The sequence below is a fragment of the Buteo buteo genome, chromosome 14 (genome assembly GCF_964188355.1).
Source record: "Buteo buteo chromosome 14, bButBut1.hap1.1, whole genome shotgun sequence".
NCBI classification, from domain to species: domain Eukaryota; kingdom Metazoa; phylum Chordata; class Aves; order Accipitriformes; family Accipitridae; genus Buteo; species Buteo buteo.
In genome coordinates this window covers 24,842,305-24,869,835 of record NC_134184.1, presented here as the reverse complement: position 1 = coordinate 24,869,835, position 27,531 = coordinate 24,842,305, and the positions used below count along the sequence as shown (strand labels likewise).

General features: G+C 34.7%; 1 protein-coding gene across 1 annotated transcript in view; it reads right to left on the bottom strand.

The window, feature by feature from the left end:
- The window catches only part of DIAPH3 (diaphanous related formin 3), a 238,607-nt gene that overhangs the window by 146,668 nt on the left and 64,408 nt on the right, over positions 1 to 27,531 (bottom strand). Inside the window, exons 16-17 of the mRNA XM_075046101.1 lie at positions 26,824 to 27,156; positions 25,749 to 25,863 (exon numbers count right to left, since the gene is read on the bottom strand). Of these exons, the coding sequence (XP_074902202.1) occupies positions 25,749 to 25,863; positions 26,824 to 27,156 (448 nt within the window). The remainder of the gene's footprint in view (positions 1 to 25,748; positions 25,864 to 26,823; positions 27,157 to 27,531) is intronic.

Below are 27,531 nucleotides of genomic sequence, written 5' to 3'. Positions count from 1 at the left end.
CTTTTTTTTTTTTAAACAACTGATACATACATACACATACATATATGTACGTCAACCCAAGTAAAAAATCACAGGTTCTAGCACTAACCTGCAGTTTCTGTCCACCCTGTTAAATTTCGGGCGTATGCACCTCTTAGTTTAGGCTCCGATACCCTGATGACAAGGAAATGCAAGTTCTATGCTATGCTCTTATACAATATCAAATGTGTTTGAATGGACTGGCAAAGCGTTAGTTTATTTCAGACAGCTTCTTTCTCAGATGATTTATTACCAGGTTTTTTGGTTTCTTGTGACACAGCTACACTTGAACTCACACTTTCGTCTCAACCACCACCAGTACTCTGCCACTTTGTAAGTAGTCCATCAGCTACTATATATCTCCCTAGTAAACTATTACCAGATGGACATTTTAATGACTGCTACAAAACTTTAACATAAAGGTTACTAGTTGCTTTTCCTATCTGGCTCTCTGTATTCCTGCCCCAACCCCCCCCACTTGCTCCCAACATCAGACACAGACACTGTGGACTAAGTAGCATGCTGTTAAATACCAGTTAGGCAAATACTGTAGCATTTAGCAATGTGAACAAGGAATTGATCATATTGAAATGACTTTCTTATGCGACAAAAGTTCTGTTTAAATACAGACAGGTGAAGTTACAGATTAAATTTCGTACAAAAAAGTCCTATGGTTCTTACTCCGTAGATCATATATGTAGTATAAATATCTTGAGAGAGCTTGAAATGCACTTAAGTTCTTCCAGAATTGATGGACTTAACAGCAAACAGCAAAATTTGCAAATCATAATTAAGTACTTGGCTTTGTTCCCAAATTTAATTTAATTGTGTTTCTACTAAACATGCAGTTTCTTACCTGTGACATCCTAACCTCCTTCAACCTGAGAATGCCTCCAAACTCGGCCATCACAAAGTTCAGCCTTCTCTTAACATATGCAGCAAATCATTGAGACTATTTAATAAATAATTATTCCCAAAACTGATCCTTCAGAAACTCCACTAATAGCCTCATAGTCCAATGCATCCTTTTTCAATATTCCACACCTCCTCTTGAACTTACCTGTTTTACAAGTCTGCACCTTATCCCACTTTTCATTAATATTGGCACAGTGGCAACCCTACTGCAGTCCAGAGGTTAAAGCTATCACATTTATTTTGCTTAGAAAATTATCATCTTCTCAAATTTTATCAACTGTCTGGCATAATTTACTTTTCATATGCTGAATCTGACACACACCCTTTTTCTTTTTTTTTTTAAATCTACCTCTATATCTTTGATTACAATTTTGTAGAAAAACTGCTCAGTATTTCTGCATATCATTGATATTGGACTAAGGAATCTACACCACCAAGTCCCCTGTGACTTTTGAAATTAACTTATAGAAAAAGTACTAAGACTTTTTTCCCCGAGAAAAAAATACATCTAAAACCCCCTCAGTATTCCCTTGCTATAAACACTGAATGACGCATTATTCCCTTGCAATCATCACTAAAAATTATATACCCCGTTCCTAATAAAAGCAATGAAATGGATTTATATAATTGAATAAAGAAAAAACAAAAACAAAACAAAGAAAATAATGCTCCATAGTATGTTAAATTCAAGATCCTTATGTGCACAAGCAACCCAAGTATTAGGCTGAAACTAAATATGGCTTCAGCCAACATTTCTCATTGCTAAATCAAGAGCTGTCAATCAGCACATTTGTTTGTGTGGTCTCATTAAAGTACATTGCCTCAATCTCAACAGTCATAGAAAAGAATGAGGAAAGCGTAACTGTATCTACTTAACCTTCATCAACCAGCATTCATGCACCCTCATTAATTTTTTTCACCTCACTTTCAAGCATGACATGGCTCATACCAGAACAATAACTTGCTGATAATTGTTCAAGACAACAGCTGGACAGGAAAAGTGCAGAGGTGAACTTTCTTATAGATTATAAGATGCCTCAGTGAATTACAATTAGTTTAAAAAGTCATCTGTCCTGTTCAGCAGCTTTGAAAAGAAGACATTTCATTAGCGACTAAAGATATCCTAACATATTTTAGGCTTTAATGACCCAATTGCATTGCATTTTCTAAGATAGGGATTTCTCCAGATCACATGACAGATATTGAAATGGGTGAGCTCACAGCTCAGTAGAAGATGTAACATTTAGGAAATTATCATGTGATAGAAACTGAAGCTTAGCTTGCCATTCATTATTATCTAATTCAAATGCTAATAAATTAACAAGAATAATTTCTACAACTCCCAAATTACAAACCACCTTTACAAAACTCTCTGATAGTGACTTTATTGTACTCCTTTCAAAGAAAATCAGTGTCAAACTTAGGAATATAACAAAATAATTCCGATCAAGTACACAATGCTAAAACAAACCACAAAGGACAGCAACTGTATGCATAGTTGTATAGTTGCATTCCATAACAAGCTAAAGGAAGACAGAGCTCTTGGTTTTCTTAATATTGCTCTTTCTCTGGGGTAAAAAAAGCAAGCTATCCCCCAGTCTTCCAGTCTTGCCCAGAATTCCAAACATAATTTGCCATAATTGAAAAAAGGAAATATCAGTGGAAAATCCAACATATATCTGCCTTCCTGTGACAAAATACTATATCCACCTAGTCCAGGTTACGGTTATTTTAATGTACTGATAGTATATAAAAAAACACAAAACAAACAACAACAAGAAAAAACAAACAAACAAATGAAAAAAAAAACCACAAAAAAACCCCCAAACCTAACAAGTTTACTTATAAAAAAATGTTAACAAATCTCTCAGATGTCTATCTCTGTTAACAAAGTGTTGTGCGCTGATAATGTTCCTTGTCTCTTCTACAAGAATCACTTCAATGCTGCATTATCTCTTGCCTTTCCTGCCCCAAAACATGACCTTTTTAAAGTCAGAGGATAACTTTCTCTACATTTATCTATAGTTTCTGAGGAAGCTGTTGAAATGGGAGTGCTCCATTTCAGCAACAGAAAAATCTCCATATCTAGAGAAACATTATTTCTTAAAAATTATTCATAGTTAGAAGGCTGCCTTCATGATACTAATGTGTTTTCTTTTTATTCTTGTTAAGTGACAGATATCTGCAGAAATTACTAGATTTTTTTTTTTACTATGATAAAAAAATAAATTTAGTGATGAAAGGAAAGCTATAAAAAGGAAGGCAGATTTTCAATAGCAAGTCTGGCTTCAGATACAGAAAATATTGCACCTGAAGGCCCATTAGAAACCTATATCCTGCCCAAATTCTTCACTTTTGAATAATACATGGGACTGCAGCAACAGCTAGTGATGTGAATTTATACAGAAGACAATTCTCTAAGAAAAAAAAAATTAACTAAAAAAAAAAAACCCAACCAGATTTAAATTAAAATTTCCCACTGCCATAGGAAAAAGCATACATAATGACAGCATGAGAGACAGAGCAATGTGTCTATTCCAAACAGAATGTTGGACATGTATCACTAAAAACAAACAAAAATAGAGAGAGCAAGCACAAGACCTAGTTTTCTCTTCTGCATCAACCAACCAGTAGTAAGTGTCCTTCAGGAGGCAGGAAAGATTTCAGATACAGTTGAAAAGTTGTTGTTTATCAATGAATTGTTTTCTGTAGCATCCACCTCCCAAAGGCAGCACCAAGTAAAAAAGCACATCAACACTGTGATGTCAGTAGTACTCTGAGAAAAAAAAAGTTGCCAGTAACTGAAATTCTTTGATATTTGTTACCCAGACATACATGTGCCGTTATAGTTTCTAGCATAAAAGCACAAGTATACCATAGTATTTTTGCCACTGCCATTTCTCAAGGTACATAGTAATTCACCATGTTCCTTTCTATATGTCCTTCCCCAAAGCTGGGCCTGTTGCCATACAAAGTTGGTTCATGATCTTTACTTTCATCCTTGCAAATTCAGAAATAGAAAGGTTACATACGTACACACAGATAATGTCTCAATGAATTCCAATTACTGACAAGTAATCTCTGTCTCTCAAATAGTTGCTTACATAAGTGTTCACACTGTGGGCAATGAGATGCTCTACTCGTACACCATCATTTACCTGGAATAGCATCCTGGAGTTTAATAGAATAAATATCGCTCTCCAAAAGCGGTATGAGGCTTAGACACATGAGCAACATAGTAGCTGATAAAAACATAAATGTGCTTGAAGCAACCAACAACCACGTTATTATCATAAAGATCTCTCCATATGGTAATCAATGCTTATTCATCCTAAATCCCACCCATTTCCCTTGTAACACTGCCTGATGCATCTGCAAACGAAGCTTTCTGGGGCCTCTACAATGCAGAATTTTACATACTCATGACAAATGGGTTGCAAGCATGCTGTTTTGTTTTGGTTTAACCTGACCAACTTAAGGCAAGAATGGAGAGGTATTTAGAAACCTCCATTTTAATCAGTGGGGGTGTTTTTCTTGTTGGGATTTTGGGGTGTTTTGGTTTTTTGGGTTCCCCCCCCCCCAAAAAAAAAAAATTTGCCCTTTATAAACACTTTACTGTCTACTTCAGGGTTCTTTAGCAATAGTTCTTGTACTTCCAATGCTTACTCTGGACAGAGTAAATTCAAAAGGTTCTTATACTTCCCATACTTACACTAGAAAATGGGATTGTGAACAGGTCAATGCTAACAGTGTTTTATGGAAAAGAGAAGGTAGATGCAATGCCATCTACCCATTATAATTATTTTCTCTGTTAGGGCTCCATTGGACTTCAAGCGCATCCAAAGATGCGAAGGCATACACCCACCACAATTTTACCTGGACAGACTTTGGGGAGGGAATTTCAGCAAGAGAGTACATCAGAAGAAAACAATAAAAAAAAAAAACAAACACATATATGTATATACATATATATATATATACACACACACACAGTATCTGTACACTCTGGATGAATGAACCTTTCTCTAAGAAAGCAAAACTTCTGCACATGTGAAGACATAAACAATTGTCATGGCAGAATCTATATAGAATCTATATAGAAGAATGGGAGTATACCATGTATTAATTCGGAGAATTTTCTGGTTTCTGCCTTCAGAAATCAAGACTTCTAAACATTATGCAGTCATCACTGAAGGTTGTCAGCTCCTCTGCCCTTCCCTCCCTCTTTTCCTCTAGCACAGAGGTACAAAACACTGCACAGCTCCAGGAAAGAAAGTGGCCTGAACTCTGCCTGCAGCCAAATAACACCGGTCTGCCTCTGTTAGGCAGGATGGAGATGCTCATAGTCCAGACCATGAATATCTGAAGAAAAAGTTCTCTTTTTCATTTCCTTTTTTATAACATGCTTTAGAGAACTTGGCTTATTGATGCTAAATTCAGGCTAAGAACAGAAGAAGAGATACTCTGTTGTAACAAAATATTCATCATGCCACATTTTATAATTGGGGTAGGGGGCTTTAGAAGAACAGGTTTAATTGATATGCAAAACCAGGACAGTAATTCCAACTTGTATCTTTTCTATCCACTTAAAAAATTAAGCCTTTGTTTCTCAGAAAGAAAATAGGGAGCTGCTGCCTGTCCAAACTTATTCAGCAGTTGGATCCAAAATGCCTTTTGCCCAGTCAACCTGAACAGAAACACGGCTGTGTTTACACTGCCCTGTAACAGGAAGAAGGGAGGCTATGCAGCAGTTTCACACTTCAAAGTAGAGGCTTCAAGTTTTTTATGACTACTACGAAACAGTTCACACTAACATAGTGGATAACCAGAACTGTACTGTATTAGACACTGAAGAACTGTGAAATTCTGCTTCCAAAGCTTTCCAGTTCTTCTAGCTATATTTCTTTCCATAAAACTTCAAGTATTTGAAATAGCCACTAGGTTATAAGTCAAAAAGATAGACTAATGTTTCAAAAGTTAGATCCCCAAATATTGGAGAGTTTGTGCCACTGCAATTTCCAAAACGAACCATATTCAGCACCATCTCAACCCAAACATTGAGAAGGGATGTTTTTTCTACACTATGCACTTGCAAAAATAGGGCTTTGAAACTAGAAATCCACGAGCTTATTGTAGCTCTATGATGTTGATTTTTGTTATTGTTGATCATCACTACGAATATACTTCATTCATTAGAGGCTGGGACATGTACTTTAGATCTACAATTTGCCTTACTATCAATCTGCTTTTTCACTTTGAATGAGATCTAGAATACAGAGACCTCACATGATAGTTCTACTTACTAAAGCCACCTCACCATAAACATGATCCACAGAGTTGCCTTCTTGCATCTACTTTCTGAAAATAGATGCAAGCACATAAGCTACAAGTAATAAATAACATGGCTGTTCAATATTAAAAATATTCTTTTTTTTTTTTTTGTACAGTTAACTTTAAATCAGCACATAGATCTAGACTGACTATACGTGGCACAGACACAATTTATGTTTTTGTCAGTGGATATTCGAAGCTATTAGTGTAAACGTAAACAACAAAATACTACACTTAGAGAAGTATAACTATCTCTAAACTGTGACCTATATTTTATCTGAAGGTTGGTAGAAAAAATATCCTTTTCTATACATTACAGAAATCTACAAAATAGTACCTTATAATTTTATTCTGAGAACTATCACGGTAAAAGCTTTTTCTGAGAACTGATACTTTAAGATGACATTGCTTCTTTAGAAAGTATATAGTATTTCTGTAATTCTCTATGGGTGTATTTAAAACCACAGGTTAACTACAATAGAAAATGTATTTTAAAAATACCTCTTACTGTTGCAGACTTGGGGGAAAAAAAAAATATCTATACCTAAAGCTGCGTAGCCATTACTTTCAACACATGCTAAACATTAGATTTTTAACCAAATATTTGAAACAAGTCTGAAATCACAGTTCTAAACTGTAACACAAAGAGGGAGAGAAAAAAAAAGATTCTTAGCTTCATAGTCTCTAAAACCATAGCATACATACCTATATATCAAAAGCCCAAGAGATTACAACATTTACAGAGAAGCACGAAGTAGTAAGTTATTCAATAAGACATTAAGATCTGTTTCTAGTGAGAATGTAAGATGAGTAAAGTTTGGAATCTTTTTTAAACATACAAAGGTCAAAATAATACAAGACATAATACAGGCTGAAAAAAGATCCAAGAATCTGGTTGCTATGGTGAAGACAGGAGGAAGCAGAAAGTCAAAACGGCATGCATAAATAGTTTAAAAAAAGTATTTGGATACAGAACAAAAAGATGTGATGCAAGAACACAATGTGAGGCATTAAGCTGATTTCATATAATATATGTGAAATTAAAGAATAATGTATACATAGACAGAAACAGACATGGAAAACTTAATGAGAAATCTAAAGTAGTGCAGAGCCAGAGACATTTAACTGACCATTACTATTTGTATTAGAAAATGACAGCGCAAACTATAATTCTTGATCTTCATTAAGTTTTTGTTAGGAGAATAATCTTATTGATTTCAAAATTATTACTTACATAAAATTTACAAAATCATATTACATTGATATGACATAATCATTATTCAATAATTAACATTTCATTTACTTTGAAGCCCTTAAGAGCTAAGGTGACAAAAGTGGTTTACTGTTTTATTTTAGGATTTCACTTAAACGATCTCAGCCATTAAATGATCAGGCAGATTTAAACAAATGCTAAAACCCAGAAAATTTACCATCTTAGACTTAAGTAACTGCACTATCATATTTACATATTAGTTTCAGATCAAATAGCAACAGTAAATCGCAACAGTTATAATTTTGATCTACCTATTCTTACAAGTACTTATAATCTCCTCATAGTAAGAGACTGAGGTTTAAAGTAAGCTAGAATTAAGAAAACAGAAATGAACCATAAAAGTTACAACTATAACAGTTCAAATTGAGTAACTATGTAAGTACTAAGATTTATTCTAGTGCACAGAACGTGGTTTCATAAAGCATAACTTTGCTTCAGGAAATTTCCACCCCCACCTCCCAATATAAACCGAAAATAGCAATTAGAGAAAAATACAAACATGACTAAGGCAAATTTAAAAGAAAAAAATAGTTTAGTTTGCTCTAATAAGGGAATGTTCATATTTCACATATCTACCTCCCTAAAAGAAAGTTATATTCCACCTTAATTAAACTACACCACTTAGTACTGTGGACATAGATACCATACAAACTGGAGAAAGCAGACAGTTTGCAATGGGAACGCAGTGAGTGCATAGCTATTGTACCATGAGCAGCTTATAGATTTAGTCTTGAATGTCCAAGAAAGAGGGGAGTATCTTTTCTCCCTGAAACCCAGATTATATTGCATACATGAACAGTTTTCTGAGAAAAATCTCTGTGAAGGAACTTGATCTGGCATAGGAAGCTTAATATATACGTAGCAATCACATTACAGGTGAGCTCTCAGCTGCACAATGGAACATTACATTTGATAAAAATCTGTCAAAATAGTTTTTGAGAAAAAGTTGAACAAACCAGAATATTAACTTACTGAAAGTAGCATTAATATATCTTTCAAACTAGCTAGCAACCAACAAATAACAAATTAACTCATTTTTAAGTGTAATAAACAAATCTTAATGAACATCAAATCTCTAGAGCACAATGGAGTACTTGTAGGATAAACAAGTTATACAGCTGTATAACTAAAGCCAGTGTCAGTCAAGGTCACACAAAATCCCCATGCGGATAGAGTTGCCATATTTAATAAATAAATCCAGGTATTATCGACAGCATTGACTTGTTGATAGGTGAATATAAACAACATAGTCCAAGTTCTGTAGAAAAAAGTTAATTAAGAATAAAGAACTGCCTTGCACACATCTGTACTTTAACTCCTCAATAAGCTAGATTAATAGCTTTACATATTTTGCAATGTGAATTTATTAACTGCCATAAATACTAGGCTTTCATTCTCAGACTGCATATCAAAACTAACTTTCTGACAACAGCTTGAGGACTTCAGACCAAACACTAACAATTAGTTTCTGAGATGCTCTTTAAATTGAAGGGATCACTTATCCTATCCACTTTTTCTTTTTTTTTTCCTAATAGAAAGCTATTTTTTTCTCCCACGTTTCAGTACTCCCTTTTGAAATTACATTTTGGTGCCTGTAGGGTGAACCAGAGTCTCTATTCTCTTAAACAGTACAGAAACATTACATTGACACCAAAAATCAAATGGAATGAAGAAAGAAGGAAGATACTACTGAAAAAGAGGGCCCTCAAGCTGATCTCAAAACACAATGTCTTGACATCAAAATAGGATCCAGCAGCAAAAATTAAAAAAATTACTGCAACAAGAAGGAAGAATACAAAAGCTAAAAAGGAACCATACAAAAGCAGTAAATGACGAGTCTAGATTTAGAGTATTTTATTTAGATGTAAAGGTCAAACATTGATCACAATGTCCAAGATATTCAGCAAAAAAGAGCAAGAAAATTCTTGGTCTTAGTAGCTACCACAAAACCTCTTCCTGATCTAGCAGTTATTGGGGGAGGGGGCCTGGGAGTATTACTTTGCATTTAAAGTATATTACAGCATTTAGTAAAAGATATTAAGATAGATATTCACTCCAGAAGGGCTTGTACTTGCAAACTTAGAAGAACAAGTCCATGATCTAACATACAGAATGAATTCTAGATTTGATGTTTCACGCCCCCAAAACACACCACAACTTTTGGGCCTAGCATAATCACCAGTATTATACTCTTAACTAAGTTTCGTGAATATGTTCAGATTTAAATCATCAGTTTTGCATGACCAAAAACTGTCTCAAAGACTTGGAAAGTATGTCAAATCTCAGTAGAAAATTACAACAATGTAATTCAGTCCCCCAAACCTGATTTCCCATCTTTACCTCCTCTTCTGATGTCTTGAGTAATACTGCCAAAAACATTTAAATAACCAAATGTTTTTAAAATTAGATGCCAGTTCATACAATTTAGGCTGGCTTAAGCTTGCAAACATCAGAAATTAATCTTAAGGACTTCTGTCTTAATTTTTGCTAGAGTGTCTGATAAATAATTTCAACCTACTTCCAAAGTACGTCTTTAAATAATGTTAGAAAATTAACTAGAGAAAGAGATGAAATATTCCAGAGGGCAAGGGAAGGCAGGTTGGTTTGGGGGGGGGGGGGGGAGCAGGGGTAGGGGTTTGTTTTGTTTTATTTTCCTTGGGTTTTATGGCTGTTAAATAGCTCAGAAAAGTTATTACTATTAGTCTTCTATAGGCCAAGAGATCTGACTTACTTCATACACTCAGGGTGGAAACAACTGGATTTACCAACATGTTCTAGTTTAGGAAGTTTCTACTTAACACACTAGAGTTTACATCAAATTGTAAGATCGCTTTAGACACATTTAAAGGTTGCCTAGTCTATTAACAGTGGTTGAAATAGGACATTAGGAATACTTAATGAGGTTTTAGAATTTTAAATGCATTTGTGTGTCAAGCAAAAGATTACACTATTATTGGGTATACTGTCTAAGCATGTGAGTTATACTGTTAAGAATCCCTGTGCTCATCATATTAAACACTAAATTCTTGTAGTCTCAAGCCATAACGAGACTGCAAGTAAAGGCAAATGGAGCATACCTTCATTTAGATTATATGCTTTAATATACCCTGTAATAAGCCGATTATTCAAGGCTGTTCAGAAGAGTGCCCATTTTAACTATTGATTTTGGACAGGTCTAATACAGAAAAAAACCTAATAAAAAGTACTGAGAAAAACATACAAAATGAGTCAATAATCATTTATTTAATTTTATGACCTTACAGAATGTCTATTAAAGTTCTGCTTCTCTTGAAGAAGGCCTTAAGAGAGAAGAAAACTAACAAAGCAAAAAAGAAAGCAAGTACCATCTACTAACTGTAGGCACAAGTTCATTTATCAGAAAGTCATTAAACTACAACAGGTAAAATTTCTGTATTCATAATATACTCATGAAGGTGTCTACAGTATGAGGAAATTGCATCACATACCTCTAGACACCAGATTATTCAGGTAGCAAATTATTTTCTTTTCTTTGGGATACAGGGACTCTCATGTACAATGCTCAATAAATAAGAGCTATAGCTTCTTCCTGTTAAAGACTTATTAAGTACCAGAAAACAATATTTTTCAATAGCAATCTATAAGGGAAACAGGCCATTAGAACTTCGCTGATTGATTGATATTAATATATTTTTCAAAGAATATCTGAAAATAACACAGAGAGAGGTTTTATGTTGATACGGTTAGTTACAGAAAATGCCAACGTTTCTTCTTTCCAGATTTAAAAAAAAAAATTTTTAAAGGGAACAGTAACTTATAGTGTTCTCAGCGCTCCTTCTGATAGTAGTGCACCTTTCCAACTCTTTGAAAGATGCAAGCAGCTTAGATCTTTTCTCTCCAATGAAATCAGTGTGAAAAATCGGTTATATACTAAAAGCAGTAAAACCTGCTTGATTACTGCAAGTCTGATATACTGTAGTACCAGAACTAAGATATTGAAACAAGCATATATTTCATTCTCAAAGGAAGCTTAGCCTAGCATTGTTGTCATACATCCACAGGCTGATTTTGTGCAAATAGTCCTTGCTTCCCCCTTTATCTTTCTAGAAATCTACATTAAAATACTTTATAACCTAACTTAAATACTATTTTCATGTGATTTTTTAACTACTGCTTATCTTCAATTGCTGTATTCAGAAATACAAAACCAACCGATAAAAATACTTCCAAGAAACTTAATTGTTTTCCATGTTTATTTGTACTGTACTTTCCCTTTGCACCAGCTTCCCCATATTTTAAAGCATATTTTTCATGATTGCTCATATCATCACAGGTATGAACAACAGCTGGAGCCAAGAGCAAGTTTTCTGGGAAAACTGAAAGTAAATTAAATAACTAATAACAATAAAATGCCATAGATACCTTAATGAAACACTGTCTAACTACAGTCTTTCAAAAAAATAAATATACGTACCTTATTCAAAAACAGAGCACCATAAACCCCACAAAAAGGCACATGGTATTTATTTCTATTCAGTGGCATGAGATGTGCAGTAAAATAAAATGTAATGAGGGTTGTAGTTCCCAACTCTCAAATTTGAAATAAATCCTGAAATCCTAATCTGAAATAAAATCCACTTGTTTAGTTAATACACAAACATAATTATTAAAAAAAAAAAAAAAAGACAAAAAGGTTCCGACTTCTGTAAGCTTATGAACAGCATGCACATTAAGCACGTTTAAGTCACCTTATCTTTTTCCTCAGAACCAGAGAGTATAACTGAAGACCATGTCAGAATCTGCAGCACAATTTTCCAAGAACACATCGGTGTTCTCATCTTAGAACAGTATTTCACAATTTGCACATTAAAAGCTTTTAATCATTACCATAAAAAAAAAAAAGAAAAGAGTGAAGTAAATTTAGTAATTTAGGTACATGATTTCTAACCCACAGAAGAACCTTTTCCATTAATTCGCAGCCTAAGTACTTAGAAATATTTAAATATACTCAAAGATTTAATATTCAGTGTACTATTCTACATAAATAGCTAACAAAATGCTACAATTTTCTTTAAAAAAATATTCTGTTAAAAGATTTTACTAATATGAAGGACAAATATAAAAAACTGACACAAGCAGGAATCAACAAGGAAACTAGGTTCTGCGTTACAAGATGTCACTTGCTAACCAAAAATACAAACTTGCAGGAAATAACATTGACCTCACTTCTCCAAAAAAGTGCAAAAAGTCTTCTAGTTGAAAGTATGCCTATAAATCTTCCAATTATAGAACCACGTTTCTTCAGCATTATCACAGAAGTACAACATATGTTACTTCCAAAGGTTGTACTTCTTAGAGTTTTCTCTCATCTTTCACCAAATCTGTAACAGATATTCAGTAATACAGATCATTTACTGTACTATGACACACTCTTGTGGTACATTAAGGAATGAAGTGATCAGCCAATCGTAAACGGAGAAAGAGATTCAAACCGACAAAGCATCCATTGCAAGCAAGCTTTAAGATACAGCATTTCAGAATATTATATTAAAAAGCAAGTGAGAGAGAGCTGCAGCACTCATTCTCACTGAAACGCTGTTATATCTCAGCTACTATTTGACAGAGACTAAAAGATGGTGATGATGAAATTGCAAGTGAATTCTCATCTATGGAACACAAATACCACACCATACTATAAAACTGAGTGTAACTTCATTGCAAATTTTCTTCTCGTATCTTAAAAAAAGGTATGTATTTCTGCATTAAAAACAGATACTAGGAAAATCTAACATACCGATGAAAGCTGGCATATCAGACAAATACTGTGAATATACTTTTAGACTAAATATTAAAAGACTTTCTAATTAGCATGCATTTAAAACTCTGTCCAGAAAACTTCTCATTCCTTCAGCAATTTAGGCAAACAAAATTCATATCATTAAAGCTTCTTGAATTCCTGCTCTCAAAGCCTGTGCTGTAGTTTTGTGAGACTGAAAATGATGTAGATTCTATTATAGAGATTCTGAATAATCAGTGTAGTATGCAGATGCAGTTATTCTACATGTCTTTTACAAAGAAAAATCCAATTTATCATACAACAATAATAGTAGTATTTTTTCACTGTCTGGTCACACATCTTTGTATTAGCCTCAGATTTTTAAATGCTGGAGAAAGATAAGAAGGGAAAAATAAGTCTGCTTTGCATCAGTTTTAGTCCTTTCCATATTGATTACATTAACAACTCTAAATGCTGTGGAACAGATTTTATCCCTCTCTTCCCGTTACATTTACATATGCATAACAGTTGACTACCTAGTCACTAGACCTCTCTGACTTTTGAGGAATTAGTCTAATCTCATATAAATCAAAATTATTTATTAGTTCTACTTGTAAACAGTAACAAAGTATTAATTCTAATTGACTTGAATACACAACTATCAGAAGCATCATTATCTGTAAATGTGGTGCTTGCAGCAGAATTAGACTTTGATTAAATCTATATGACTTCCCACCCCCACCCACCCCAAAGACTGAATACAAATATTTCCCTGAGTAAACAGAAAAATCCAACTGGTGATCAAAGAATAAGCCTTATCTTCAGAGACTGGAGTCTCATAAGTACCAACATCTCTATAGACAGTCCAGAACAAACACTGATAGTGGTACAAATGAACAATTTTTTTGTTGTTATTTTTAAAGGAAGTTAAATGTAATATAATTTCCATTTCACCATAAAGGTAGGCACAAGTTCTAGCAAAATGAATCACAGTATTTTCTTGACAAATCAGAGGCACAATAGCCCCTTGGCACGAGAAACCCTTTGTCCTTAATTTCTCTTATTCTTTTCATACTGACTTATTTTTGCCACTGTTGTTTCAGGAAGGCTTTTATTTAGTTCCAAATATGCTTTTTACTTTTGAGTTTTGGTCCATACTCCCAGGTTCTCTCAGCAACAGTAATCTGAAGATCAGAACTGCCTGCTTCCAGAGCATACGGGTATTATGTTCTCAAAAAAAACTATTTCCGTTCAAGTGGTTCAGATTCCTTATTTTTATTATAAAGCACACATCTGCACAGCACAGCTTAACTCGCCATTTGTCCCCGCTTGCTCACTACCTCTTCCGTTATTTTGCTGAATAAGGAAAACTGACAGGTGCATTCTGGAAGTCAACTGGTAGCAGTGAATGGACTCTATCTTCCCCTTTTTCAAGTTTGACCGAGTCCAATCCTCTATTTATCACTAGTGTTTCTCTTCTATAGAGCATTAAAAGAGCAATTTCATTCATACTGCTAGATTACTACTGACAATAAACTTTCTCTCTTGGCTTTTTGCAGTTAGGATGATATAACCCGGTTTGTTTTTAGCTATATCTATCCAGGTTTGTTTCTTTTCACAGCAGCATTATAGATCTGTTGAACTCCACATGCCAAGATTTCTTCTGCAATGTGCAACTGAGCCTTGAATCCCAGTTTCTTTTCACGCATTCCAGTTATATCTACCCTCCATTTTGTCAGCTTTGATAGCAGCTTTCATTCAAACAATCTTGCTGAACATTTAGTTGCTTTTTCCATCTTCCCACTGTTTCAAATAGATGACCCAATACTTTGAGATCTTACACTGAAAGGCCAGCAACAAAAAACAACATTCTGCTGCATGTATATCAAGTACATTGCAGCCAAATTTTAAGTGCCACAAGGAATTACACCGCATGATCAAGGAACTGCGAAGATAAGCAGTCACCCTAAGCAGGCTCTTTCTAACTTGTTATCCTTGCCAGCTATACATATGCATTTAGAATTTTAGGAAGAGGCATTTCTATATCAAAGGACAAGTCAGATTGCTCAGCAGGAAACATTTAGTCTTTACAACTCTTAAGCTGAGTAACACAGCAGATAAGGTTTCTAAGTCTCACTACTCAGGTGCTGTTAGCGGTGAGTAAGGTTGTAGAACTACTGTGTGAGCTAAAAAGAAAAGTAGAGCCCCACTAACTTGTAAAAATAGGAAGAGTGGGGAAGCAAAGCCATAAAACAGAAATACAAGGTTGTTAAAAGCTACAGAATATGTTGTCCAGTGTCTTCAGTCTCTTAATTTAAATGAAACTGAAAGCAGCCAATTGATCCAGAAGAAAAATGTATCTGAAAACACAATTACTATTTAACTGTAAATATTTAACTATTGTATGAGACAACAACAATAATAATCATCATCATGATGATGCAAACACATTCTGTCATAGTAGGAAAGTTTTCAGAATGCTGAACTAGCTTATATCCTATGTAAAAGAATACTTTGTTAGAATTCCGATTTAACCCCCCCCAAAAATCCTACCATTTCAGATCAATTAAGTTCTCTCCATTCTTACATAACCTGCAGAACCTGATTGCTATTAATGGGAGGGGGACCCCCCCATCTACAGAATACACATCCTTTATGGTGATGTTTGTTTCGTAAAACATATTGAAAGTCTGTTAAGAAACTATCAAGGCAAGATATTTACAGACTAGGAGAATGTATTTAGAATGAAGAAACTGTATGAGAAATTTATCATGTAGAGAGCACGTAGAGGACGACAGCAGCCTACAATGGAAGTGTGTTTCTCAGATGTTCACATGAAGTAATCAAATTACTGGTTTTTATATGACCTCACTTTAATTAAGAAAATAAGTTATCTATTAGGTAAGGTCTGATCATATTTACACAGAGCTAGTAGTAAAGCGGAATATGTAATCTTAGTGGGTAAGGAAAGAAGATGTCTATAACCACTTTTTCTATATGAATAAATTAAAATATTATTCCAGCAGAACCAGATCAAATGCAAATGGAACCAAAGGCTCTGCCAGAGGTACTGTTATATTCTGCATGGCAGACCAGTGTCCACCCAAGTACTGTCTAACAGCTGCCTAATTGGAAGTCACTGCTCCATTAACACAAAATCTCCTTGTTTGATTTTTTCTGTTTATTTTTTAAAAATGAATTGTCCTTGAAATGAATTTTCTCGGAATCAAGCCGTTCACTGAGAAAGTAAATGGTAGATTTTCTTACAAACAAAAAGTAGCACTCATGGAAATTTAAATGCTAATAATTTTCATCAGCGGTGACTTTGAAGGTTCGCCAAGTAAGGTTTGTTAAACATTTCTTTTCTTGCATGTAAATTATTTTTCTCAGCTCACAAAGAAAAAAAGCTACAATAAAAGCACTGTTGTAATGAAGATTTTATTGCACTCAAATATAGTGTTACCTTTAGTCAGATATAAATGCTTGTAACATTAGATTAGAAATTCATCAAAAGCACTTAGTGCATAAACATGTAACAAAACTAAAAAGGAGGCAAAACCCATGAAAATAGGTTTGCAGTAGGTGTATAGAGTTTGATACCTCTATGTGATACAAACATTAGCAAATTAATTCTTGCAAGATCCTTGCTGGCATAGGGACAAATGTATCAGTTGTTAAAGTGAGTATTTTCCATTAAATAAACAAAATTATTAGACTGAGCAGGGGCACTGTGATGATCCCCTTTAACTCGCATTTTAAGTTCCAAACCTGCATTTCCATTCCATTGGTATTTATGGTTTAGGACTTAGGATACTGAGCAGACTTTTTCCCCTCTCTGGATACGTGAAAATAATATCTATCACCTCTAAGATTTTACTTATTCACATTGTAGAAACATTCTCTACTAGAAATCAATAAAGGAACATTCTTGTTGCTTCTAAAACATCGAGCCCTTGAAGGCTTTTCCTACCACAGTGTTGTGAAATAGGAGTAGAGTGCTTTTGTTAGCCTGAATATACTGTCATATTTTCATCAAACATGAGTTGACTGCAGACTAATATTGGATTTTGGGTAGAAATCAACTATTAAAAGAAAAAAAAAAAAACACTTGTTTGATAGAAAAAGGTAAAGGTGAACTACAGGAACTACTCCTTCAAGGCACTTCACTGAGGAGAAAGGAAAGCACTCAATCTGTTTTGAAGCCAACAGAAAATAAATAGTCTGTGCGTAGAAGGTGAGAACCGATCACCTAATGATAACACATACTGCAACTCTGCCATAAAGCAAAAAACCTAAGTTAAAGTAAGTTAAAATAAATTAAAATTAAGGTAAAATTAATACTGTGCTTAGGTAGCTACTTAAAAGTGCTGTAACAAACTCTTCAACAATATCCCTTCACTATCTGACAAAGCATTTCCTAACTGCAAATACAAGTCAAAGTACCCTTTCTAGCAACAAAAGTTTTTCTAAATATATTTATAACAACTCCTGACAGACTGCCTCTTTTCTAGAGTCCTACCAGAATAATGATCTGATGCTACTGTTGTTTCCGACGTACTCAGATTAGGGTACTGATGACACAGTCATTCAATAACTAATAATTAATTGAATTAATTTCAAAGGAGGAGATTAAAGGGAAAAAGATGCCACAATTTATAGCTTCAAAAAGAATCAAACTACAAAGCAAATGCTATTGTCAGACTATTCCAACCATTGGTATGTTAATGTCCTCTTTCAGTTTTCCATTTTTTGTTTGCCATGTATTCACGGAGTTATCTGGATATGAAAGTCAGGTTTTAGGAGTTATTCACATCCCACTTTAAATACATTTAACACTCTGAACAACTGAAGGTTTCTCCTATCTGTGATAGGACATTAGAAAAAATAAATGTTAAATTAGTTTTCTCCAGATTGGGTCTGTTTTGCCCATGACAGTAATTGGTAAGTGATCTCCCTGCCTTTAACTCAATGCACAAGCTTCTCCATTTTATTAGAGAGCAGCTGGGTGGGCATCTGGCAGCCAGCCAAGGTCAACCCACCACAGAATTATATTCATTCATTGATTCTTATATATCAATCTGTATATAAAACAAATATATTTGATGCAAATAACAAAACAAGATAAGAGCAGAGATCATTCTATCTATTAAGAATAGAAACAGCTAATATATTTACTACCAATGCAACAGTAAATATACCATTCCTTCCCTCAATAGAAAGATGACATACTGAAATTGCAAGATACCATTGATATTTCAGTGCTTTTATAAAAGTGATCGGTTGCTGTCCCTTGTAAATGCCTATAACTTACTCCTGCATTCTTCAGAAAGAAATTATTTTGCCTTTTTCAATTTATATGCAAAAATCTTTTAGAATAATTTTGGTTTAAAGGGTAGTTAGGGTGATACTGCAAAGCAGCCAAACTGAAACACATAGCAGGCTTTACTTCTACTTGTACACAGATACATTAAAATGTAACTCAAGTTACTCAGTGCTATATTATTAGCAGAAGTTACTAGACTATATTGTTGGCAGTCTTACAGGTTTGTAATAATAAGATTCTATGAGAAGCACAGTTTGGAGAAACTTCCGTGTAAATCCTTCTCCAGTGGAGGAAAGTATTAGGGCACTAGGCTCTACCTAATCCTAATCTTGACCACAAATTCTATTGCTTATGCTGGGTAGGCTCTGGCGTGTCAAATACAGCACTAAACTAATTTATATTGCTGATTTGACCTTCTTGCTGGCATTTACTCTCTTTTCTGCTTTAAAATGTTTGAGGCTTGGTTGGCACCATAAGCAGTTTAGGCCTTCATGGTTTTTCTTACAGAGTATACAGGGGAGAAAAAAAAAGAAAAAGAAAAAAGAAAAAAAATTAGAGAGAACTATATTGACCTTTTCAAGACAAGTGCCAACAGAGATAGCACTCCCACAGAAGTGCTTTATTTCTGAATAATCAAGTCTGGCAGGAGCTCTGGTGTGGTGCAATCAGACACTGCCGTCTCCAATAAGATTAGGATAAAAATCTGTTCCAGTTGATTAAAAAAAAAATAAAAATAGAGAGAGATCATGCAATCTTTCTCTCTCAAGTTTACTAGATCAGTTCCCTTTGATATCTAGAAAAGAAAGAAGAGTAAATTACTAATTTTTCATATCATCTCCCATTAACAGCAGTTATCTGCATGTTGCTAAAAATAATGAAGAATTTAGGTTTCTTGTATGTTTGATCTGCAATTTTAATCCTCATTTGGACTTTAACACTTTAAACATAACAGTTATGTAAAAAAAATTGTTGGATCAAGTCAAATAAACTTATTAATAGGATATTTATAAACACAGCACACTAGTTATAAAGCATGTATTTCAGAAAACTACTACCTTTCTTGTATTTTGCATACATGAAACAAATTTTCATTTTGTATTTAAATGCTTCCAAAGATTTCTTTTTGGTCAGAGGTTGCTTTCTTGTATGCTCCATACAACCTCCTAAGTCCTGGAATCACCTTCGGCAAATGACTTCAACCACCTAAAGGATGACTTTAAGCAACATGCAGCTGGTTTTCTCTCAAGGTATCCTGAACTCATATCCCATATTAAGCCTACCTACTACAGTCTCACTACATTAATTACACTTATTCACAGACCTCCACCAATTTATTGCTATATCTTCTCCACACCAGTACTCTTCAAAGTATCTCCACAAACTAAGTACATTTCTCCCTTCTATAAGTGACAAGACCAAGCATTTGCACATTACAACTTACCTTATTTCAGCACCGTAAGTATTAAACATAGTAGCTTGAAGCTACTCCAAGCAAACAGGTACTCTTACATCCATGATTACAAACTTAATAAATGCCCTACTGGGTCTGACCAGTGACGCCTCTAGCCCAGCACTCCATCTCCAAGAGCTGCAGTAAGACATGTTACTTAAAAAGACACTATGCCAGCCTTATCACTACTTATAATCCATTCTCCTCACTTCCTGAAAGAGGAAGCTCCTTTTCCTACAAATACATGCTTTCCTATTTCTTTTGGGTCTATTACACCTGAATTTGTCTACTGTTCTTTGAACCTGCTGAACTTCTGAAGTTGTCACCAAGTGGTCCCACCAATTCCCTGGCTAACTTCATTTTCAAAAATATTAAATACACGTTTCAGTATCAGCTGAAGGATCCTTTGCAAGAAATTCAGATTTCTAAAAGTGTATGTGAAGAATGTCCTGTTTACATTTATCTAGCTACAGTTAGTGAGTTTTCCTGTTATCTTCATTTGGGCAAGCCTTCCAGATTTTTAATGCTATTCTTTTCCTTACGATACTGTCTTTAACTTTCCTATTGAGTCACACACATTTTTTACCCCATAGCTTTAGCTGGACTTTTTCTGAACTACAATACAAAGTTTACTCATATCTTTAAGATGGCGTTTGCAGAATAGCCTCTGGGTTGCTAGTAGGCATGGGTATCTTGCTTGCTTGACCATCTGCATCTTTCATTCAGTTCCCTGTCCTGAAGTTGAATACTTGTATAATAGATTACTTGGATTCTTCTCTCCTGGTACAACATTAAGATAGTGATCATTCTCTCCTCCTCTGACCTCCTAGGTCCTGTGAATGACTCAAGCCCATTCCCAGAACAGTTCCTTTTCATGTTCGTTACAGGAATATTGGAAACAGTCATTTGTTGCATCCAAAGCTTTTATCTTCTCATAATATCCTGATGAGGAACCGATTCAACCCACATGCAGGTAGTTAAATCTCCGACTTTATTGCCACAAAATTTGTAGTTTGTCTAACCTCACTTAACATTTTCTCATCACAAACATCATCTGATCTGAGAGTTATTAATACAGTATAATATTATATTATTAGAAGGAATTTCCATTCACAAGGTTTTGCACGGTAGGCTGCTTCTCCCTCCACAAGATTTTCATGCTGCTACATTTCATGCTGTCTTTTATGCAAAGTGCCACTCCCCTGCCTGTACATCTAATCATTCTAGCAAAGTTGGCAGCACATTAACATCATACACCAGTGATTATTCTCCTTCCATCAGGCTTCCAACACATCTATTATAAAGCGGTTGTCATTTGATAATGAGCATTTTTGTATGTTCATCTTATCTTTTAGGCTTAAGATGATATAAAAGCACTTATAAGGTTTGTTCCAGCTCTGCTACTCAGTATTTCACATACCAGTTAAACTTAACTCATATATTCAGTTTAATGTTTTCAAAGAATTATAGTAAGATTCCTTTGATACCATTGTTGCCAAAAAGGCTTTTCACAGATTTTCTTCATTGATGTGCAACCATGAGTATAATCCTGATAAATCTTAAACACTTGATATTTCTTATTATTTCTTTCTCTTTCAAGTCTCTGACTACCATTAATACCAACCCTTCTTCTTGCCTTTAAAAAGAAAAGTTATCAGAAAACCAAAGATCATTTATGCAAACCATTCACATTCATCACCTTATTTGCACACAGAACTTCTCAATTACTTTTTTTTTTCTCCCCCCCCCACCAGCCAGGAAGAGAGACATGTAGCAATACCTTACTTCCACACTGATGTCTAAGGCAGTGATTTCACTCCTTACTTTTATTCTTTTAGCTGCTGACACAAAGCTAATGATTTGAGGGTTCCAGAATCTTTTGTTCGTTTCATTCTTGGGGCATCTCAGAATAGTCTCATGTTTTCTTGCAAATATTTTAAATGTATGTACACTTTTCAGTCACAATCAAATCTTTTCTCAAGTATTCACATTGAAAATATTCCATTCACACAATGACCTGTATTTCCAGATTCCAAACTAATATTCTCCTCCCACATTTCCTGTGTAGCAGTAAATCTATATGGTTTTATGACAAAGGAGTTGGTTTTCCATTATGCCCTTGCCTACTTCTTTCGTAAATATAATCTTAGATTTCTTTAAGATTACAAATTTATTCTGAGACAAGAATAAATTCTGAGCCAATAAATAAATCACACTTTGTTTTCAGTAAGTTGCTACAAGAATACCATCAGCAGTTGATGCTTTAATACTTCCTAATGTTCCAGCTCAAAGTTTTAATTTTTATAAAACACGTTGCTTTCACAAAATGGTTCAACTCCTGGCAAGTGACAAAACCAGCTTTATAACAAGTAAAAGAATGAAGAGAAAATACCCTATACCACCCACAGCCCTTACATGGACTCATCATTATCACCATCATTATTAGTATTATTATTAAACAAGCACCACAGTGAAAACATTTCCTCCAATAAGTTACCAAGACAGTTGTCAGCAGGTCAAAGAAGTGATTATTTCCCTCCACTCCCCTTCTCTGTCAGGGAGAATTATCTGGAGTACTTTTTCAGTTTGGGGTTCCACACTTCAAGAAAAATATAGATATATTGGACTGAGTACAACAGAAAATCATCAAGATTATTAGAGGGCTGAAACACAAGATGCATACAGAAAGGCTGAGAGAGCTGTCAGTCTTGAGAAGGGTAAAAGGCAAGGGAACTCTTACCGCTGTCTCAAACTACCTAACAGAAGGCTACAAATAAGAGGGAACCAGATTTTTCTTGGAGGTGCACAATGAGCAAGAAGTAACAGACACAAGTTGCAGTAAGAGATACTCCAAGAAGATGTAATGAAAAAAATTCACCACAATGGTGACAAACACAGGAACAGGTTGTCCATCCACACATCTCCATATTTAGGGATATCTCAAACTCATCTGGACAAAGCCTCAAGCAACATGAACTAGACTGGTCCTTTTATGAAGGTGACTGGACCAGATGACCTTCAGAGGTCCCTTCCAAACAAAAAAATGCCATGATTCAAGGACATGTCTCTGGACATCCTCAACAAGACTGATTTTCTTCTCCATGTATAGTCTTTGCGCTGTGTTACTACTCACTATTTTTCCTACACTCTGAAGCTAGACCCTCATTTACTTTTTTTATTCTTGCAGTAGTTTCTTTCATACCTACATAACATCTTCAGTTATTTCAGTTGCTTCAATACCCATTCAGAATCAACATCATTTATAACTTCTGTACAAACATCTGCTAAAGCTTCAAATCTATTCTATACTGTTCTGTATTCCTTTTTCTAGTAGAAATTCCTCAGTGGATTATTTACATAGACATAAGACTTCCTCTTTTGGATCAACACTGAAATACTTTTGGCACATCAGCTGGCAAAATGCACCAACTGAACATTTGAGTACTTCAATGTGATTTTACTTAATCAGAATAAAATTCACTTAAAGCATCATTGAACATTCTGGTCCCTGCTTCCACAACTAGATACCTCTTCTTACACAATGACTTCAATGGAAAGAGTGCATAAGCAGACCCTTCAACAGAGTGGAAACCAGCTCATTCTTTGCATGCCGTCATTTGGCTACAGAATCATTTTCAACTTCTTGTCTTTCTGGTTTTAGAGACAAAGCTTTAGAAATAGTCAAGGACTGTTTCCAAATTGAGTCTAGTGAATAGCTTGCTGATTCTACTTTTGAAAGCATGGTATTAAATCTCTTTAAGACTGAAAAGTGAAAAAACCTGGATGTCTCCAATTTCTTTGGCATATTTTGTTAGTAAGTTATGTATAAGCTACAAAGAAGCATCCACTGTCTCCATGGTCATGAGAACAAAAGCAGTTACTTTGCTGTCCTTCGTACTAAAATTCATGCTGTTAATAAGAGACACTGAGATGCCTGGTGCTGTCTACTTAAGTATTTTAGCATTCATGCAAATTTCTGTAAACGACTCACTCAAAAAAAGATGAAATTTATTTCCATGTTGCCTTTTAGACACCTACTTGCTGTTCTAAACAAAAATTTTTAGTGTCTCTACTTCCTTTGAAAAATTAAGATGATGGCACACTTATATCACCCACATGAGATGAGAGAGATTTCAAAACTTAAAAAAGGTTAAGCAGTAAGCTCCACCTGTAAAAAAAAATAAATTAAATTTGCCCCTGCAGGCTATAGCCTTTTAATAGCCCTCACCCCCATTTGGTGTAAGACTATACTTCACTGATTTTTTAACTGTAGATCCAGTAACTCTCTTCTCTTAGGTTTTGTCAAAACAATGTATTCGGTCCATTCAGTTGAACTTTGAAGGGATGTTAACCTTGTTAACTCCAATGTTCCCACTGTCTGTGGAGATTCACAATCCTCTTCTGAGCCATTAACAAGTTTGGCCTGAATATCATTGTCTCCCAAATTTTACTGTTTAATTACACATAGGAAAGAGTATTTCCTCCAGTGGCTTTTAAACTTTCTAACTTATTAATTCAGGGAATATTCTTGGTAATTCTCCTAACATTATAAAGACACCACAATTATCTTTTAGACTTATTCTAATAGATTCAAGCAAAAATATCTATGGTCTGTGAGGTTTTCTTGCCTTTTTATCTTTGTACAACATTCTTAATATTACTAAGTGTCAACAGTAATAAACTGTAATACTCAACTCAGTAGAAATACTGCTAGAGCATAAAAAGCCTGCTTTGACAAAAGCAGAATAAAGTTCTTTGTTATGGTAAAAAAAAATAAAATTGAATACTACACACCAAAGCATACCAAAAAAAAAAAAAAAAAAAAGAGAAACTTGAGAATGCTATGCACTATATTAAATAAAAATATTGAAGTGAAATTTGTAAAGCAAATTAAAAATATAATAACGTCTTTTCAATTTGAAAAGGAATTAATCATTGCCCCCCTCTGGCTACCCCAAAGTACTAAGCCTCTGATACCAATCAAGGGGCAGGGGGGATGGGGGAGGTGCGGAGAGCAGGGGAACATGTCAGGAAGGCATTTTACATATGGGGCAGAATAACCTAAACTACTAGTGAGATGACTCACATCCAGAAAGGGAGAAAAGGTTTAAAGCCAGGAATACTTTCAAATATTTTGCTTTTCCACAAGGCTTTAAAAGCTGAAGAAGCTAAGCAAAATATCAAAGGAGATCTATGTTGCTACAGGTTTATCAGAAAGTAAAAATTTCATTGAAAGACTCTCCCTCCTTCACAGAACCAAAACACATCAATTATCATATGCATTCTGAGGGTAACACATCATTTTCTGGACTCTAGATTAGTTCACAGTATTTTATTAAGGTATTCTGACAAAATTTTATAAATTTTTTTTCAAATGTGACTGAATAAAAGTCTGTATTATCCAGAAGCATTTCTTAGGGGTTTTTTGGTAAGGTTTTCCTTATAGGTCACACAATAACTGTCACTTTTTAAGTAAAATAGTTCAATACTTTAAGCAGTCTAGAATTTTCAAACTTTTTTCTTCACACATTCCACTTAAAAAATAGAACATTAATGTTATGTTCTGAATGTTTCATTTATATTTATTTATATATATTATATATCTATAATTCATATATATTTAAGCCCCAAGAATTTTAAAGATACCTCTAAAAGTTGAAAATTAAAGTAATCAATTACTTACCCCTTTTTTGACAACAGAACGTAAGTTCCAATTTGCAAAGCATGTCAGCATTCTCGTACTTGTCCTCTTCTGCCTTAACCCAAAAACAGGATTCTGTCATTTCCTGAGGCCTGATCTACAAGCAAGGGAAAAAACAAGATTTCATTCATTAAATTATTTTGATGCTATGCAGAGATTGTACCCTGTAGAGTGTAAAGCACATGAAATACTGAAGAGGTCTGTAAAACACGTGAACTTTTGGTACAAAACTCATCTTTAGAATTGTTAATATATTTCTGATTGAAGATAATAATGCTTACAGTAAGTGCTTTTGGACAAAACAATACAGACAAAATACTGTTATCCAAGGTCTAAATGTAGCAAATTATCTTTGGTCTAGATTTAAAACCTGCGTAAACTTTAAATAGTCTCTGAACACAGCTGGTTTAACTAGATATTAAGTACCTTACTTTTTACATTGCAGCTTTGATTGCTTCATAAAACTCTGAAAATCTTTTTACTGACTTATTTTGGTCTAAATAATTATAGTTACCAAAACTCAGTAAATTGATAGTCCTAGTATATTTGATTCTGTCACAATGGATAGAAAAAAATAAATGGACTCTGTATTTTTTCAAGCATTAAATTTACATAAGTACATTTACACTAAGGAAAAATGGAGAGACCTGCAATGCTTCTTCCCGCAGTCCAGGTTAGATAGATAGATGCAAGATACTTGTTTGGAAACTGTATAGCTATCAGTACAGTGCAGTGACTGATCCAATATAAACAGTTTGCTAAAAGACAAGGCATAGTAGGACCCAGGAAGCATTCTGGTATCAAGGTTATTTTATTCTAGACCAGAACTGACTTTTCCAGGCATCTCAGAAAGTCAACAGATGCTTACCCAGATGATTCATGAGTCAAGGAAACGTAGTTTTCAGAAACAATGCAAACTAAAGGCAGAAAGTATTCATATCTTACCTAATTTTAACTAATATATCAATTGCTTTATATAGTCTTACTCCTGACAATCTATTTACCCTAAACTCTATGTAAGATTTTACATCAAGTATTTGCCATTAACCACTACTACCTTGGACCAGTTGAGTCTTTTCATGGTAACCTCAGGTCTGAATTCTTTTTTAGGCTTCATTCCAAATGGCAAAGTGCATGAAGGTGGAGACCACTGTGCTCCAGGCAGGCCTGGTAGAGGTGGTGGTGGAGGAGCACCACCAAAAGCCAGAGGAATCCCCAAACCATTTGAAAGTGGTGGAGGAGGCGGGGGAGGTGGTGGTGGTGGAATTGCTCCATTAGAAGGCAGCGGCGGAGGCGGCGGCGGAAACTGATGTGGTCCTGCAGCTTCCAGTGGAACGACAGATGCATCTCCATGCGCTGATGGTAGAAAACCAGGTGGCAAGGAGCCATACTGTTAAGGAAGATATTCAGTTTCACATTTTTTGTCAACAAAGTGCCATAAAAAACATAGTTTATAGATTAAATCCAGCAAGCCAATTGAAAGTCAGTGCCATTTTTTCTTGTGTACAACAGTTAAATGGGAACTATAAGGAAGGCAACGTGCTTTTGATTTCATAATTGGAAGTCTCAGCTCTGAAGCAGACATTCAGACCAGGGTGTGCACACCAGAAATGACAAACTGAAAAGCTATATCCCACTTATTATATTTCACTGATCATGACCTAAGAAGGGTCTGACAGGTATCTTAACAAAATTTTAGCTAGACTACCACAGTTTAGCTCAAATTAAAAAATAACATCCTAGTCTCTAGTGTTCTTATTTATCC